The sequence below is a fragment of the Ixodes scapularis genome, unplaced genomic scaffold, assembly GCF_016920785.2.
Source record: "Ixodes scapularis isolate PalLabHiFi unplaced genomic scaffold, ASM1692078v2 PGA_scaffold0__279_contigs__length_252992795, whole genome shotgun sequence".
Classification (NCBI taxonomy): domain Eukaryota; kingdom Metazoa; phylum Arthropoda; class Arachnida; order Ixodida; family Ixodidae; genus Ixodes; species Ixodes scapularis.
The window spans coordinates 100360777-100379315 of NW_024609835.1; the positions used below are offsets into that span (position 1 = coordinate 100360777).

Here is an 18539-nt window from a genome sequence, read left to right on the forward strand (position 1 = left end):
TATCGGAAACGCTGGTAAGCGAGGCAAGTTGACTAGCTTTCACAATGACAAACAAAACACATGAGCACATATTTACAAATCTGAATGCCCTTAGAAAAAAAATTAGGAGGAAGTTTGAAATAACTGTTCATAAGCACCTGAGCGCTTATCTTGTATATCAAGACGTCCATGAGCACATCTCCGTAAAAAAAAAGAAATCAGTTGTAGTGAGGGCGCAGATTCACGCACAGTTGAAACCACTGGCCGAGTCCAAGCGCAAAAACACTAACAGCGTATCAGTCCGCGACTAACTCCTCCCTTGTGCCTTGCTCAGGAGTTGATGTGTTTCTCGAACCATGAGGTGTACTCAGATACCCTTGTATAAAGTCCAGGGAGCAACGGCCTGGCACATCCGAAGCCAGCCGATATGACGCCGATAAGCACGTATCTTGAACCATCGTAGAACATCATCGGACCTCCGGAATCACCCTGAAAGGTAAGAACATCCTTCAGTAAAGCGGGGGTTGATATATCTACGAATTTTACGTCAGGTGCCTGGCGTTTAATAAAAAGGCGGGGAATACAGGGACAATTGAGAACAATCTACTGAGTTTACAATATAGTTACAGTTTGCCTAATGCCCATCAAAGCATTGAGTTAGCCGTAATCAAATTATAATTACAAAGAAAATATCTTGAAATTCAAAATCAATGTCTGCGTTCGGCACTCTGGATGCTGGTTGGGACAGAGTGCGCCACAATCGTCCAAGTCTCTTGTGACTGCTTACGACCGGATGCGCAGCCGCTCGTGAGCAGTCGCAAATGTGTGAGGCAGTTATAACAAGCAGTGAGAGAAGAATTCGACTTGTAAGAGACAACACCTGACAAGCGTCTTTCTTGCCTTCCTTGAAGCCCGCGCAGATCTGTGTCTTTTGGAGCAGAACCAACTTTCCCGACTGGGCGTACCAGGAGTTGCAGACCTCGTTCGAAAGAATGGGAACCGTGACTTTTTGAAGGACATCCTTTCGGGCTCCTTGGAAGGCATCCACGAGGGAGTCTGCGAATGGGACAAAACGATTTTCATTAGGCAGCGAATCTCAAAACTGGGGAAGAATTATACTAGCATTCCGAATGCAGTTACGAAGATTTTGAATGACTCTTTGCCCTAAATGACCCTCAAGGTACATCCTCACTTTTGTAAAAGCCAGGAGTGGTGCTCCCCACGAGCTGCACAATGTTACAAATCCAATGTACCCGAAAATTGCCGATATATTTGGGGCAAGGAATATAAAAATAAAGTCCTTAAAACAGAAATTTTCGCCGACTACGAAGGCTCTAGGATTCCCGCTTCCTAGTATATGATGATTTCAAGGCCGACGTATACAGGGGGTACCGAAACAAATTTACAGGTTGATTTTCTTACTTTTTACCGGAGAATAAAACTACGCATTGCCTAACGCTCTTCTTCCCCCGAATGTAGTCGTAGCTGTCCGAACCAGGTGCCAAATTTTAAGAAACAACCGTTGTGTTATTTTAATATTGTAATTGATATTCTGAAATCCTCAATGGAAAAATGGCGGCCGGCAGAACTCTCAAATACATGGAGCTGAAAGGCATAAGTTACCGAAAACTGGCGGAAACTTGCCCTATTTTCCCATTGATATTTTCGGAAAATAACTCATAGCCTTTGAATGATATAACAGGTAGTTCTGAAATTCTGGCACAGGGTTCGGTCCGCTAGCGCTATACTTGGGTGGAGAATGAGCGCTGAACGATGCGTAGTTAATGAAGAGTTTTCGTAGAGCATTTTTGCCGTCCCGCAACCCGCTACGATAGCCGAAAATGTACAGTCAAGGCCATCTACGCCAAGCGCAATAGTGGCTTCTTCGTTGCGGAGGGATTTGCGGGGGAACGGGGGGGGGGGGGGGGGGGGGGGGGGGAGAAGGGGGAAACGCGGTCTACAAAACTCTGTAATGTTTCTGGTTAAAAAAAAAAAAATTGTAGGTGGAAGGGGCGAGAGACACGCTGCATTTGCTTGCTCTTGTCTCGTATTTTTTCTCGTTCAAGATTTTAAAAGGGTAACATTTCCCGCGAATAACCAAGTTTTTACGACTGTCGTTTCCATTCAATAATCGCAGAGATCTAAGGCATCTCAGCTAATGCCAAATGCCTGATATTGCAAGCACTGGAATTGACTGCGTTTTATTTGTGTCTGCGCGTTCACGTGTGCGAGCATAAACAATCGGGACTGACAAACATAATGTACCTCATTACAAAGGTAATAGTATGTTTTCATCATGCAGAGATCGGAATTTTTTACACGCGATAGTTGAGGCGTTGCTGAAAATATGTTGTTTACTGTGTATAGTGTTCTCTCTTTTTTTTTTTTTTTTCCATGGCACGTTTTTATTTGCGGATTCGCAGGCGGACTGCGGAGACCTACTGATTTAAATTTTACGCCAGGGTCGAGTCGATTTGGCCACCTGGCTCCAAAATCCACTTTCTGCCTGCCTGGATCAGTTTGCGAGTCTGCGAGTGTTAACGCGCCAATTATACAACATTCGCACTGTCATTTGAATCAGAACCGTAAAGTAGATTCACTCTTTGTGGACACAAAATACGTGAAATTATTTTAAATCTCTCGGCCGCCGTCCGTACAAAAAAAAACAAAAAAAAAACGAAGTGGAGAGCGTTAGATCTCGAGAGCTTACATCGCTGGCCCCGAGAGAACGAACATATATGGGAGCGACGGGAACGCAGGATTATGCGTTCTCAGATTGCCGCGACATATTGGAAATGTTCATTTTCTTGTCAACTTCAGTTGTCTTGATTTAATCCCGCAGACACGACTTTTTTTCTTCTTTTTTTTTTCAAAAATAAGAATAAAGCTACTGATCTTACAAGGGGAATCTCCATATCAGTTCCTTGCGTTTATTACGCGGCTTCACCGGGTTATTGTTTATTACGGGGCTTCACCAAGCGAAATATGCGAGGAGGTGGCAGGCCATTTTTCTTAAGTGTGTTAAACGAACCTTATTTTAACAACTGCCTCTCGAATTTCAAGAATTCACTTCACCTGCCATTGGAAATGCAACATGTGTTTTGCCATAAAGCAAGATTGATACCGACTATAGTCGATATCGATCTTGCTTTATGGAAAATCTTCTCCAACCTCGCTCCGCTTTATCAAAGAGAACGACGGGTTCACAGATGCAACATGAAAGGTGTTAGAAGAGTTCTGCGATGGTCTGAATCTAGTGTTTATTAATTTGCATGTCCATTGCGATGGAAAGATAACGTGGGATAGGAACAACTCCCACGCAACAACTGACTACAATCTATTGTCCCACAAAGTGTACAACAAATTAGTAGGCATGGAAATGTATAAGAAAGGTACACGCATTATAGAAAGTGACAACAAGAGAATTCATTTTTAATTTTGAGATGCAGAACCCGAACAAGCTCAGGAACGGGAAGGTGAATCAAGCCTAAATAAAACTTATGAAACTCGAGGCACTATGAAATTATAATAGATACGAAGTGGTCAGGGACATATGGAAAAGAATTATGGTGCCCGGACTGTCACTTGGCCATTGAATACTGTGCACGAAATGAGAGGTTCAATCAGGATGGGAAATTCGACAAAGGAGCGTTGGCAGTTTAGCACTTTCGAGAGCAGGGGTAACACACAAAATGAAATTTCCACGGTTTCTCGCCCTGTATGCGTCAGTGGCGCCATCTGTCGTTATCTCTGCCAACTAGCGAGAGGCCGGTGCTGGTTCTCGGCGAATATAAAACTAAACGCAGATATTCGTACTCAGCACCAAAAAAACAAATATATCGAAGCTAATCCTCTTCCTTATTATTTAAATTGCCGATGCGCTGCGTATCTCATTAGAAATACTGTAAACAGTTTGCTCAAAAAATAAGCACTGAAAAAATTTAGTGGTTCGATGCACTAGATGCACTGCAGGAAATGACTGGCAGAGATTCAATACTTCCTAGACAGAAGAACTGTACTGCTGTATTCTCGGCGCCACCTAAAGAAAGCTAACGTGAGGCAGATGCCGCTCGATCGCTGGACGTTTATCATCGCCCCTTGTTACGTAGGAGGCATCGACAGATCCTGGGAAAGCACAACGTCCGAGGAAGAATAATCAACAGCAGACTGCCTCACCTTTCTCGACGTCCTTGATGTTTCCCCACCCGGCGATTGTGGCCGATCTCCCTGTCAGGTTGATCGTGGTGTTCGGGAGGCAGATGGGGATGACGTAGCGGTTGAACTCGATGTCCTTGGACAGCTCCAAGAGAGCGATGTCGTTATTGTAGCGCTTCGGGACCGAGTATTGCGGGTGGATGACGTAGCGCACCAGGCGAATGTCTTGGATGGCATGGTCGGGCTCAGCCTCTCTCACGTTGTACTCTCCCAGCCGCACCGTGAAGTAGCGAGGGGGTTTACTGCACGCGCATGGAAGAAAAAAATGACCGCCATTAATAAACCATGAAAATGTGCAAAATGTTCACACAACTTTGCCTTATCGCTATTTTAAAATATTGTAATAGAAAATCAAAAGGAGGTGGAGGAGTCAGTCATGTTGCCTACTCCGCATTTAGTGTTCTTGACTACAGCATTACCTGAGAGGCTTTTTTGTCCCTAGTATAGTTTATTGACTAATGAGCAAGGTAGTTTAAATAACCTACACTTAGTAAGGTAAAAATTACGGCGGTCCGCGTGCATTTCAAATATATATTGAAAGCCATTATATTTCCTGTGGAAAAGAGACACATGAAAAAGGCGCACGAACATCCATGAGAAGAAAGATTGTCTAACATTTTTTTCGCTAATATTCCTCGTTAAAAGCGCACTTTCACTGCGCTTATTTCTCAATTGATTATCATATGTATTTCTCAGAGTCGGGGCTCCTATTGTTGAAGGACTAAGAAATGTAAAACACGTTAAAGTAAAATTACAGATACTCGCTCACCGAAGCCCTTAAATAGAGAAGACGCAACGTTTCCAGACAGGCTCGGTCTTCTCTTTATGGCGAAACTCTCTTTCTTCCCGCCTGGGCCGAATCGCGTCATTAATTGGCGCAGAGAGGTGGTAAACTCCGTGAAACTTGTTATCTCTCCTGGTGCAGTCGGCTACGCCTCCATTTGTTTTCTTAGTGAAGCAATGTCTCGGAGTAACGCGAAACGTATGTATTTAAAATACTGGGTGTTTTCTCGTTGCATTTGTGTACATTATTTTACCGGTTTTATTACTATATTAATATTTGCAGCAGACGCTGGTAAATCACACCTCACAAGATTTTTGTGGAGTTCACTCGGCAAATGGTTCTTAATCTTTAAATGGCGATCTTACAAATATTGAGGCAGTAAACCTTAAACGATCGAAGAAAAAAAACACACACATAATCAGAGTTCACACAACCTAACATTTAATACATACGCCTTGCACTTGACGTCATGCAGCGAAGGACGGGGCACTGCGCCATGCAGGTGGTGTACTTCACGCCGCGCGGATGCGCTTACCAAGGCGTAGGATGGCGTTAACTGCCCGGAAATGCGCTGGGATGCACCATATCATTCATAAAGGTAATAAGTTGTGTTACATGTGAACTTTCGAAAACGTGCCGAGCTGACGATGATGACGTTCAGACTTCTTCGGCACCGGTGCGATTGCACTACGAGCAGAAAGTTTTCATAAGCCGCCGACAAAGTTTTGACGCAAAGTGCTGTAGGGACGCACCCCTCCCTTCAGGAAAAAAATCGTGCGTTTTAAAAATTTACAAGCAGCTCTAGGAGTCGCTTGTAGAAAAATGTTTATGATTTTCGAAATATTACGGAATTTTCGTAGACCGCGTTTCCCCCCTCCGCAACGAAGAAGCCGCTACTGCGCCTGCGCGCCGATGGCCTTGACTATAGGAGTGCCGGGTACCGTAACGGATTGCGGAGGGCGCTGCGGGACGGCCAAAACGGTCTACGAAAACTCCCTACTTATAAACAACGCAATGTTACCGCCTAAATCCTGAAACAAGGATAAATCAAATAACGGACAAGACAACACTCATTGTCTCAAGGTTTATACTATGATGTTTCCTAACCGGCTCGCGTGCATACTTTCGCTCCTTGCAAATGTTCCCGTCTCGCGGACGGAACACACCGATGCCCCGGGGGCGGTGTCTCGGCCAGCTTGCAACACAGGGGCCGCAGTCAACCGATCGCCGTGTGGCCGGGCTCGCGGCGCGACAGTCGCTCGTACTAGGCCAGAAGCCCCGAACGTGCGCTCGAAGCGTGGAAACGGCGTGATGTAACGAAAGGCAAAGGGCACCTACACCACGAACAGGCGAAAGCCGATGCAAAGGCATGCGCGAACGTAAACAACGGTAGAAAAGTGCCATCGCTCGCCACTATGATATGCGCTCTACAAACTCAGTAATCCGCGGCCGCATCCCGTTCATGCCGCTCATTTTTTCCTGACTTGACGGCTACTCTGTCTCGCGGGACATGACGACGAAACTATCGTCGAGATACGTAGTAATCGCTATAGGGCCGTCGAGGCAACCCCCTGCATGGTGTTCACCGGTGTTCGACGCCATCATGTGACGTTGGTGCAAAGCATTTACAGAACTGTTATCATCTTCGTTTAATGATCATAGAAACGAAGAAGAGAAAAAAAGCCTGCTAGACATCACTATTCCCGGAGACTACAGAACATACAAAGCAAAAGAAACAACGAAAAAAGACTAATATTTATATATTAAAATAGATAGCCAATTCATGTTATCGCACTCTGTAGCCAAATATAAAAAAAAAGGAGTTTGCGTAAAGTGCACTTGGTTACTGCGCTTACCTCCGTAAGCAATGAGCTGCCGTGACGATCCAACGTTTGTTGAGGATAGTCCCTCCGCAGAAATGTTGTCCATAAAGTCGAACAGATGCCTGGAAGAAGAAAACCCTTTGAGAAACAAAATCTTAACTGTTAAATACAAAACACCCTCATCGGCGTGGTTGCTGATGTCAGCCCGCTCCTTGTTTTAAAGGCGGAAGTGTAATCAGGGCCGTCGCATGAACTATATTTTAAAGCAGCTTTCAATGATTTTATGACTTAACCAATATTAAAAAAAGAAAAAAAACTTGACAAAGCAAGCATTAGTTGTAAAACACCGAAAAAGGTTTTCCACGTCGGACAGGGACAGAGAAACTATAGTAAGGTACAGATAAAGAAGGTAGGGCGAGGGAATGGAAGGCCGGGTAGAAGAAAGCAGACGGAACGTTTGAGGAGAGGTGGAAACCTCCTCCTTTCTCCAGAGTTCTGTCTGCTCCCTCCTCCCCTTTCTCATTTCCCTACCTTCTTGAGTTGCAGGAGACTATAGATGTTATCACGAGAATGAAGAAATATGTACGCGACAGCGTCAAAATATTCGAGAGTGCCAGCCGCTACTTAGAAACAGTAAAGGAATACTTACAATCCACGGGAATTCTCCATCGTAGGCGTCGTCACCACCAACGATTCTGCCGTCCCTGATCTTCTGTCGACCGCAATCCGATAGCGAAGGAAGGGTTGAAACTAAGTAAAAATAAAAAAAAATAGTTAATTAGATTGGTACACTAGTTGTTGGTTAGTGAAGCTAAGCAATATCTTTGAAATTATTTCATGGTTGATTAGAATGAACGTTGCACTTTATCAGAGGGAAAGACAAGATTAATTAATTATGTGGTGGACATTGAAAGCAACGCCCCTTCATGAAACGCCATTTCATCGTGGCCGTTTCATCAAAAACCGCCTAATCAGTACAGGCTCCAGTAGTATCGATTCTCATCGGTTTATATATTTTGAATGTATGGATGCTAATGGATGTACACTTTACAACTGGTGGTATCATGCGCTACCTAGCATAGAAACCTAAATACCAAAGTATCAATTAGATGTTACTACGTTAAGTGAAAAAGGAAGTGCAGAAAAATTTAATAGTGCCATTTTTTTATTTGGCCATATATTTACTCTTTCGAACACTACTACCCGTTTTCCTTTTCAAGTAGACTACCTAGCATAACAAGGTCATGCTCATCATGAGCGATTGCAAAATGATTGTTAGATTCGGTAGTGTCTATTTTCCCGGGATCCTAAAGAATGATTTCCTGAAATATTATCGACAATCGCCTCCCAATAGCGGTGACAACCTGTGTATCAAACGACGTTTCATCGACAGAGTGTTTCAGCGACAGTTCAGACTAACTTTTTTTTTGTAATTAGCTTTTTATGTTTTATTTTGCAATAAGTTTTTTAGGCTGCCGCCGCAAAGCGGCTTGTACGGGTGGGCCAGGTGGGTTAATATTTGTTGTAATGAGCCGCCGCGGACTGTCGCTGCGAAGTGGCGTACACAGGTGGGCCGGGTAGGCAACACACGCCAGAGTGATACACGTGCGACAAAATGTCCCTACAGCGTGCAATTCACTTAACGAGTCTCGGCGAAACCTGTCGAGGAAGCCAGTGTTCATGAAATGTGTACCTCCGAAAACGTGTCCGTGAAACGTGTTTCTGCGAAGTGCCGAGAGAATAAGGAAGGCAGTAATCTGCCGGTAGTTTGCCTCGTGATTTCAGACATCAAATGAGAGGCCACTGCCGGTAGAATTTCGCGGAAATTATTCTCCTAGCTTCCGGGCGAATAGAGAGTGTTTTAAAATATCCTTTGCTTTTCAAAAAGAACTAGTGTTCAGATATAATAGTGAAAAAGAAAGCGTCAACATGCCACACTAAGACCCTGTAAATAACGTACATGCGACCTGATTACTCTAATTGAAGTAATGCCAACTTGTCCACTAACGTACCACATTTTGGTTCCAAAACCCAGAATGAGCTCAATAAACAAGGTCATAAAAATCAGATCCAATAGCCGAAGCTCACTCAGTGACGGGACGAAAACTGACGAACAACACGTCCCGCAAGCGAAACCAATAACAAAAGCATTAGGTATTGATTAACAAAATGAACATACCGCCCACAAAACGACATATAAATTAACCTCCTGACAGTTTTCGATTTAACTGGCGATCTAACATTCAACAGATGAAATTGCACAAGTAAACTGCGATCAGAAACCAACAATGCACACACAGAACTCTCAGGTGAAACAACAGTACAAGAACTGAAGGAGATGATCAAACGTTAGGGTGGCTCACAGGGTCGGCTGACCATTGTTGACCTAAACGTTTAGACAAAGACCTCGAGAAGGTATAATCGTGTAGCCTGATCGAACTACAGCGACATAATCATGTATTTACTTTTCAATACGGTCAGCTCACTAGGGTCATTTATCTTGTCAGACAGAACATCTAGACCCACTAAAGGGAGGAAGCAGGAATTCTGCTTGTCAACCGCTGTCCAAAGCCGCACCTACCACAATATGCGACTTCCAAGAACATAGCCGGACGTCCAAGAGAGAGCACGACGCAGATAAGCAGGACTTGGAAGGAGAACACGCCTTCGGGTGTCAGCAATTATTAAAGGCTTTATCACAGCAAAACATGACTATAAAAACCTAGAAAACGTGAAGACTGCGTTACCATCGGAGGCTTTTTCTTAGTTAGAGGTCTACTTCAACACCGGCGAACATTTCGAGCCAGAAAACGCTGACTACTAACACAAACCAGCGAAGGTATATTTGAATTTAAAAACAATCATAATCACGATGCTGAGCGAGACACGAGACACCGCCGACTGCAGGCCACGCGTAAACAGTACGTTTCACGAAATAATGAATGAAAGAAAGTTCGGTAAGATGGTTGCCTCAATTGTGTCTTTGAAATGAGCAGACGAAAAGCGAGGTTGAAACGTGGTAGAATTATCGATTACAATGAGCCAAAGCGACGAAAAGGTCGAATACAGATATCGTCAAGGATTGAGAAGCAGCAATGTAAGATACAGGAAGAACTCGATCACAACAGGATGAAAAAAGCAGCGGAACAAAAAGTATCTGCTACAAAGTAAGAGGACAGATCAATAAATGGTAACACCAAGAAGGCGGGCCGCGGAAAGAAGTAACACCTAGAGGCGACTGACTCAGTCCATATCCAAACCACCCGGCCGCCAGAGAAAGCCTCTGGAATTATCTCACTTTGCAAGACCTGATTGAAAGAACCGCAACCGGGCTTCTAAAACAGGAACACGAAAAGTGCACAAATATGATAAGTTCAAGTAATGGTAAGTAAGTGAGTAAGAGCTATACGTCCGTCTCGCAAGTCGCACGCACTATGGTTTAGGTAGGATCTACTACATTATGTTATTGGTAACGAGAAGACTGATAGAACCGCAAAAGCTGCCGAGGGAAACATAAAAAAAAGTAGTGGTTTCGGCTCCAACTTCGACGAGCGGCCAGGAAAAAAACGACGACACAGTGCTTGTCTTTACGAATCCCAACATCGTATTTAAATCGCCTTGAATCCTTGACGATCCCGCACACCCTATTTTCTGAACCGCATTGGAAGAGCGACGAGACTGTAGAACATGCAACGCACCAAAAGCGATAAAACACCTGGTCATGGTTTGCACTCACAGCGTCAACGAGCAAATGGCCTAATTAGCAGGTCAAAACAAGATAGACTTTCAAAATGTGACCACTAAAAAAAATCGATAACTTGATTGAATATTTAATCCGACCGTCATACCGAAGCGCAGTACAACGTACCGTCGAAGTGTACTCTTCCTGCATATAGAACGGTCATGTGTTTAACCCCGCAGGGAGCCACAGTTTCAGCGAACGGGAGGACATCCGACCAATATGGCATAATATTTTGCTTTATCCCTGAAAAAGAGCTACCACCGTGTTCTACGTTTCTTTCTTTTTTTTACCTTTCAGCGTAATGGAAGTTATAAAAGGCGCTGCATATGGACGTGAATAAGATATGCTACAGATTTTTCTTATTTCGCTCAAACTGAACAAAGCGGAAACCTTATTGCGGTGACGATCTTCCGAACTGTATCGCGAAAAGTGTTAACTTTCCTCCAAGAAAAGGAGTCAGGTATCCAAATAACCACACCACACCGCTGTTCGTCACTGATGTCAGACCGATATTTCCTTTCTAGTGATATACAGATTGCTCATTTGTCTTACAGGAGACAAACGGTCGGCGAATAGAACAGCAATGAGTGCCAACTTTTAAGATATTTGAAATAAAGATTATTAATTAAATGAGAACAGCCAACGAAGAACATCAAAGCAAAATATGGGGAGATGATCTGATATGAGTGGAGTTTGTGAAGCGGTGGGAAATCAGACAAGGACGCCTTGTGCCCTTGTGCAAAAAATAGCTTTAGGAAAATACATAATTTAAAGATAAACTAAGCTTGTGCGGATTATAGGACGACAATCAGGTATTGCGGAGGGTACAGAAAAGTTCGAACGTAGGCGCTTCAGCACGCCTCCCAAAAAAAAAGAAACAAAAACAAATAAAGGCAGGTAAAATAACATCGACTAACCTTAACTGGGAGGTTCAGTCAGATTTAGTATAACAATTAAACATATTGACATGACTGAAACAACAAACACATATGAAAGAAACCTTTAAGGTGGCCTTGCGTGTTGCGTACCACTGCAAATGCCCAGCAGGGGAAGTTATTTATTTACAAAAAGCGCCGTACGGATAGATAATAAATAAACCCGGAAGGGGGGAATTGTGCAGCAGTGCATAAAGCATCATGATGCGCTGACAGGCTTTAGTCCGTGACCGAGACGATTGTCTTTCCACCCCGGTTAGCTTATGGCGGCAGCCGAGTCCTCTCTTGGAAAAGAGGGAAAGCGAGTGTCCTCAGCCTGGAAGCAGGAACTGTTGCGAATGCGCGCCTGTTTTGTCCGGGCGGATTTACTCGCCTCCGTGGACGTGATGGAAGCTAACCAGAAGCAACGCCGCCCCTCATATACGCGCATTAAAACGAGGAACTGATGGCTCTGCTCAGCCACGCATAGACAACACGCAACACGAAAACGACAATTACCCATAAATGCAAGCTATGTACGGGTGCGGAAATGGCGGGATAAAGCTCCGAGAAAAAAACATACACACACAGAAACTTGGAAGTAACGCGTCGTGGCCACAGAATTTCAAGGCAACAATATGGAATACAGAATTCTTTGCTGACACTAAAACTTTTTTGCACATAGTGAAAAATATATAGATATATATTGCAAAACAAGCTGGGACATAAATATCGAACTCTTGGCTTAGCTGTAGTTCTGCTAATTTCAATTTTATCTTCCGTAAGTGGCAAGTGCGAAGATATTCCACAGACGAAAAAAAACGCAACTTAGTGTTCAATTTCCAAAATCATTAAAACAATCTCGCTGCAAAAAAAGAAAAAATGCCGCCTTCGGGAAGATGAAATAAACAGTAATACTCAAATTACCTATACAATAAAAAAATGATGCGGTCTTACCCGACACAGAAAGGTGAGTTGTCCACGCAAATACAGCAGCGATGATCCAGACGCGGCACGAAGCGCACGGACACCACACACTCGGCATCCCGCACGATGCGAAGAACTTTCCCTTTGCAATGTCAGTCACGTCCGTAGAACACAGCTTCTCGTCCTCGCCCAGAGAGAAGAGACACTTCCGGAGAAAGTAATGTCTCAATTCACCTGCGAATGACCGACCGTCGCCCTTATCAAAAACAGGAAACGTGTTTGTTTGGCTGTGAAAACGATGTTTCTGTGTTCTTCGACAGGATTCGTCATCGGGCATGCTGGCTGTCGGGGGGATCGTCACCAGGAGGCGGTTTTGCGCGTGAAGAGGGAGGGGGGGATTACAAGGCGAAGGGAGAGAGTAAGCCGGGAGGAGTGCAGCGGGGACTTCGACCCACTGACCCCGATTTTTGGAAGCGGTGGCAAGTGCCAAGCCAGGCAGCCGCTGTCCGGACAACTCTCTCCAATCTTGTAAAAAAAAAAAAAAAAAGAAAAGCCGTGGTTGCGGGGTGTGCCGCCGGCGTCGTTACTGCGGGGAAGGTTAGGAAAGTCAAGCGTTAGCAGTTACCTCTTCTAGCTGGAGGGAAAGGAGGGGCACGTAGAAAGTTTGTACGCGTCATCCTATTGTTCCCTCTCAGGAGAAAAACTGAAAGTGAGAACAAACTTATTCACTTATGTTTCGTTTTTATTTTCTTTCATTACTTTTTTTTTTTTTCTTATTGGTTACGCGGTTGGTTGTTCAAGGTCCAGTTTTTTGTTTGCATCCTGAAGGTCACCCGTGTCTGTATTGATGAGTTCGTGACCTTGTTTGCCCCAAAAAGTTGAAGGCCTATTTAGTGGATTTAGATTTAACACAACAAATCTTCTTACAAAAAAAAAGAAAGAAGAAATCCGTTAGAAGTTTTGATGGTGTAGACTGAGGTCACGTAGCCGGCAAGCGAGAGAAAGGAACGAGGGACGTCAATGGTATTGTGTAATCCCAACACCCGTCATGATTATGGCGCCACGACACCTTTTTCGTGAAAATATATTGTATTTTTTTAGTTTGTTTTAGTATTCAAATAAAAAACTTAGAAAAAATATTCCGACAAACTGGCAGCAGTTTAAGGAAGAGCGCTGGTTAAACATAATGCCATTTGGTTCTTCCTTTTAGAATGCGTTTCGGCTACAACGTCCCTTTTTAAAAAAATTTCCTGCACCGACATATGGGCTTAAATGTATTCCTGATGTACGAGCTTTTCGGTCACAGTCATTATCAAGCAGATGCGCATTGTTTCGTTTGATGTTTTTGACTTACAAGGGGACTGGACGCATAAGCAGCCCACCTTGATTTGATAGAAGCATAAGCCTTCCACCAATTCTTAGCCAGTTTTATTTTGAAGACACGTGGTTTTCGGCTTCTGATCTTGCAGTGATCTGAATACGCGTATTTAAAATAAGGCTACTCACGCCGTGTACGAAGAAGTAATCGTTGAAAATAATAAGTTTGCCTGTACCTATGTATATGCAGCAAGAAGTCCGTCAATGAACGCCTGATGTCTCAACTGCAGATATGCAATTTAGCCAGTCCAGTGCAGTTGCTATCCAGAAGTCTTTAACATGCACCACGCCGTAGTGATACACGACCGCACGCCGGTACGAATCTCATCCAGACGGAAACGGGCAGGTGTCAAAATTGAGGCCAAGATCTTTGGGCTCTGCAGCACGAGCTTCCGCTCCACGTGCTGGTGTGCGCTACCCCCCTCGGATACCTTTCCATCTAATTGTGTCAGGTTCGATGCCGCGCCGGGGTTAAATGCTAAGTCAGAAATTAGATGTTCTCCCTTCTCTCTATTACCCAATTTTCTCGGGTTACACTTGGACGCCTTAAATATTTTAATGCTTTCACTGAATTGTTACGTTGGAGATTAGGTTAGCCCACGTTCAGCGTGTTGTTTATTATGTGTCTGCATTTCGTAGCACGTTCTTAGAAACGACCTGAGCCTTCTTGTCCAAAAGTGTATCATATTTACTAATACGATGGGCCTGAATGAAGTTCGCATTATTATCGCGAAGAAAAAAAAATAGCTGCGATCACGAGCGTCGTTGTTGAGGTAACTTCATCTACACATATGCATCACTTAGGTGACAGACTTCCCCCATTGATTTATTAAGTGGTGAATAACCGGGTTGTAGAAGTCCTCATTTTTACTCTGAGGAAGTGTTCCACCTAGAGTCTTAGACAACCGCCTCGTCATCGTTGTGGAAATGCTTGCCGCGCAATGGATTTTTCATTAGAAGCAGAGGTCACTAGGTGCAAGCACGGGTAAATTTTGCGTTTCAATTTTATAGCCCAAAGCAGCTGCATGCATTAGTGGTGCGTTTTGGTGAAGGAAACGCATCCCCTTGGTCAGCTTCCCGCGACATTTTCTAGTGAGGAAATCTCAGTAATAATTCCTTGTGGCTAATGCGGGAGACGACGGGGCGGAGGGCACGTGACATGTGGTCGACCGAATAGACACGAGCCGGCGCGTGAGAAGGCGTGCTGCGAGAGGCTGGGGCTGGGCAGGAACGATGGAACCGGTCTGGCCCATGACGATCCCCGGAGCGGTCCACCTGCGAGTTTTGGACCAGGACCAACGGCAACGACGTGCCCTGGCCATACTTGCCTAGGTCATGACAATCCCGGAGTGATTGCACAGCGAGAATCAGGCTATGATAGCCAGGAAATGCCAGCCTACGCGGCGCTGGCATGGGAAAGACTCTCCCCAGGCTTGGACAAGTCATCATCACTGCGAGACCTGAACGACGGTCGACAACCAGGGTCGGCAGGCCCGGACTGCTAAAGCTCGAGGACGGGCAACCGAGAAATACAGTGAACTCATTCGCTGTCTTCTTATTGTGTTGTGTGTGTCACTTCTTGGGAGACGAGCGAAGCACAGACCGACCGGGCGGCGATTGTTATAGAGCGACCCCACACTCTTGGGTCCTCATGGGCCATATCTATCAGGTGCACACCATTGCAGTTCCAATAACGTTAATAACCTTCTTTTTCGACGGTGCTGAATCCGCGTGCTTTAACTGCTCGCTTTGTTTGTTTGTCTTAATGTCGTAAAGGTACACCGAATACTCAACCACACTGATCAGGCGGTTTAATAAGTAGTCGTAGTCGGCTTTTTCAAAACTGCAGTTTTTCCACTGTAAAACTTTTCGGCACTGTCTTTTTTTTTTACATGGGCGTGATCTGCGGGGGAATTCAGCAGGCAAGGATCTTTTTCATGCCCGAATAATTGGACGTCCGCAACTTATTTGGCAGTGCTGGAGGGGCATTTTCAACGTGGCGGGTGAACGAGGACGCGAGTTTGTCACTCAAAGCAATTTTATTTTGTGATATTCTCTACCCAGAGCTCGCCATTAATATAGACAAGAACTAGGCTCTGGATGTGTGCCCATTAAATTAGTTTCCATCATAAATGAAGAACATTATAATTAAATGCTCAAAGCTGATGGTGATCAAGAATCATCTAGTTTCAGTTCTGTGTGAACAAGTCAATTGTGTTCTGTTCCTTTGCATATTGGTAATTCATCACGAATCTCAATACCGAAACTAAGAACTAGCATTTAAAACTAATTTACTATTTGATAGCCGGAATTCGTGCCGGGACCCTTCTTGCGAGTTTGTATGGGCTGAGACAGTATTTTCCAGCTTACTCGGGTTCTCTGGCGCTGTGATAGACCATGGTTCCAGAGCAACCTGTAAAATAAGCTGCATACATTTGTTGGTACTCAATTTGGCGCAGGGCGCATACGGGTATTTATTCGCACTTAAGACAAAATGCTGGCTGTCGGTGGACACAAGTGTAGACGTTTAGGACTCGGAGTGTGAGCAAGAAAGCCTACTTTGTTCCGTTCTTCGATAAAATGGGAAGACAGAGGTGACTGGGCCGGGGCGTGACAACGTGGGAGGTCCGCGGCCGGCGAGACCGCAGAGATGTCCTGTGGTGACGAGGGTTCCCTTTCCTCTCGCGGGATCTTGAAGGGGAACCTCCCTGCCACTTCAGGGGCTACATTAGCCGATGCTCGGACTTCTACAGACTCCTTTCTTCTCAGTGATCTTAACCGAAAGAACACGCCCCGACCGCCCCCGACCGCCAAGTAGGTATATCCGGTATGGGCGACGAGAAAATATTCAAACGTTTCAACCTGCGAATAGTAAAAAAATAGAGGGGAGACAATATGAGAATGGGTGACGGTCACGCTTATCTCCTAAATGCATTCTATGGCGTGGCGACGGCAAAACAATGTTTTGGCCCATACTGGAAGTGAAGATATTTCAGGATGGCGGCACCCTTGTGAAAAGGGTCTATAAACGTCTTCTTTCCTTCGTGAACGCTTCTTCAGCCTCTTCGGAGTCTTGCGCTCGGAAGCGAGGGGATGCTCGGCCCGGAACCATAATAAATGGATGGCAGCGGTGGGATAGTCTGTGCAGAGTCCGGGTCGCTGTGTTGGTGAGTATTCAGCTTTCTCTTGGGGTTTGCTAGGTTTCAGTAGATGGTGAAGTTTGCTTAAACGTGGAGGTTGAGATGCCGGGGTAGTTGGTTTTATTTGAGCACTTCTCGGCACAGAGTAAGGTGAAAGATTGTCACTCGAGAACAGCCATGGATCTGAACAACTTGCTTAGAACAGATCTGATTCATCTGAGTAAAGAATTGGAGTTCGATTTGGGGGGAGTGCAAAGAAAACCTCTCATAATCGAGGCGATTCGGGCGAGTGGTGCCGGCGGCGCGGAGCTTCGGGAGTTCTGGGAGCTAATCAAGGAGAGGGTTAAGAAGGAGGAGGGAAAAGAAGAAAGAGAAAGAGCGTCTGTACCGCAGAGAATTGGAGGAAAGAGAGCTCATAAAAAATAAGAAGGAGGGTCTCTACTGCTGGAAGTCAGAGGGAAGGAGGGTAGAACGGAAGAAGTTAGGGCTTCAGATAGCCCAGGTGGAGGCAGAGCGTGCAGGCCGAGAGACACCGAGTTCTAGGGTCGGTCAAGCCACACTGCGACTGAAAATTAAAAAAAAAAAATCCCCAACATCCCTTAAAGATTAAAGATGATATCGGCTTGTTTCTTGTGAGTTTCAAAAGAACATGTCAGAAGATGGACTATCCGCAATGGCTCTTGACAGTACTGCCGTGCGAGCCCTCCGACGTGGTGGCCCGGCTGGAAAGAGCAGAGGCAAGCGATTATGACAACGTCAAATCGGCTCTCCTGGAGAAGTACCGCCTTTCCGCTGACGCCTTCCGTCGCCGATATCGCACTGACGGAAAGAAGTCGGATGAGTCCTTCGAATTCGCTTACAGCCGTAAATTGAACCTCGTAGTGTGGCTGAAAGGAGAGGAAGCTTTGGAAGACCAAGAGGAGGTGATCGAGTTTATCGGTCTCGAACAGTTTTATAACTGCTTTACGGAGGGCATTCGCCTGTAGGTGGAAGACCGCGGGTCAAAACGTTGGAGCGAGCCGCCGACCTGGCAGAATATTTTGCTTTAAAGCTCGAGACACATGGACGGCAGAATCGTCCGATCCGACGTCGGATCCGACAGTCCGAACGCCGCTCCGAATCGCCGCACGCGACAGTTTGAGACACACGCTTTTGACCTTGCATGCGACATGACCACCTGTTTGGCTCCGCCCAAGAGATCCAAGCGCCCCAGCGGAGGTCCGCGTTCACAAATCTCTGGTCCCAGATTGACGGTTTAGCTCACACGAGCGAACTTTGAAGCTCGTTTTCGTTAGCGCGTGCATTCTTTGTCGGAGCCATCTTTCTCGAATGGGTCAGCGGGATCCACGCGTCCGGCTTCCCGTCGCCCGTCCCGTCCTCTTGTTCGTCCCGACAGACCCACTACGTCATCATGACGTTCGCGCTAGCTGTGCTGTCAATGACTGGACGCATCCGACAATCCGTCCGCCGTGCGAGACTATCTGGAGCGTTGGACGCATGTCGGATCGCCGATCCGACGTCTGAAGCGACCAAATTTTTCGGATCAGCCAGTCGTACTGCCGGATCGGATGGATTTTCCGCGCATGTGTCTCGCGCTTAAGGCGCGATTCTGAGGAAAGCCGGGTTATGTCTCAGGGT

General features: G+C 45.4%; 1 protein-coding gene across 1 annotated transcript; it reads right to left on the reverse strand.

Moving 5' to 3' along the window:
* Window positions 1-238: 238 nt before the first annotated feature.
* LOC8024036 (brain-specific serine protease 4) lies at window positions 239-12870 on the reverse strand. Its single transcript, XM_042286235.1, has 7 exons — window positions 12844-12870; window positions 12415-12618; window positions 7451-7551; window positions 6835-6923; window positions 4156-4436; window positions 860-1035; window positions 239-468 (listed from the first exon to the last, which is right to left on the reverse strand). The coding sequence occupies exons 2-7, from the start codon at window positions 12500-12502 to the stop codon at window positions 310-312; spliced, it is 894 nt and encodes a 297-aa protein (XP_042142169.1). The 5' UTR covers window positions 12503-12618; window positions 12844-12870; the 3' UTR covers window positions 239-309.
* Between the last annotated feature and the right edge of the window lie 5669 nt (window positions 12871-18539).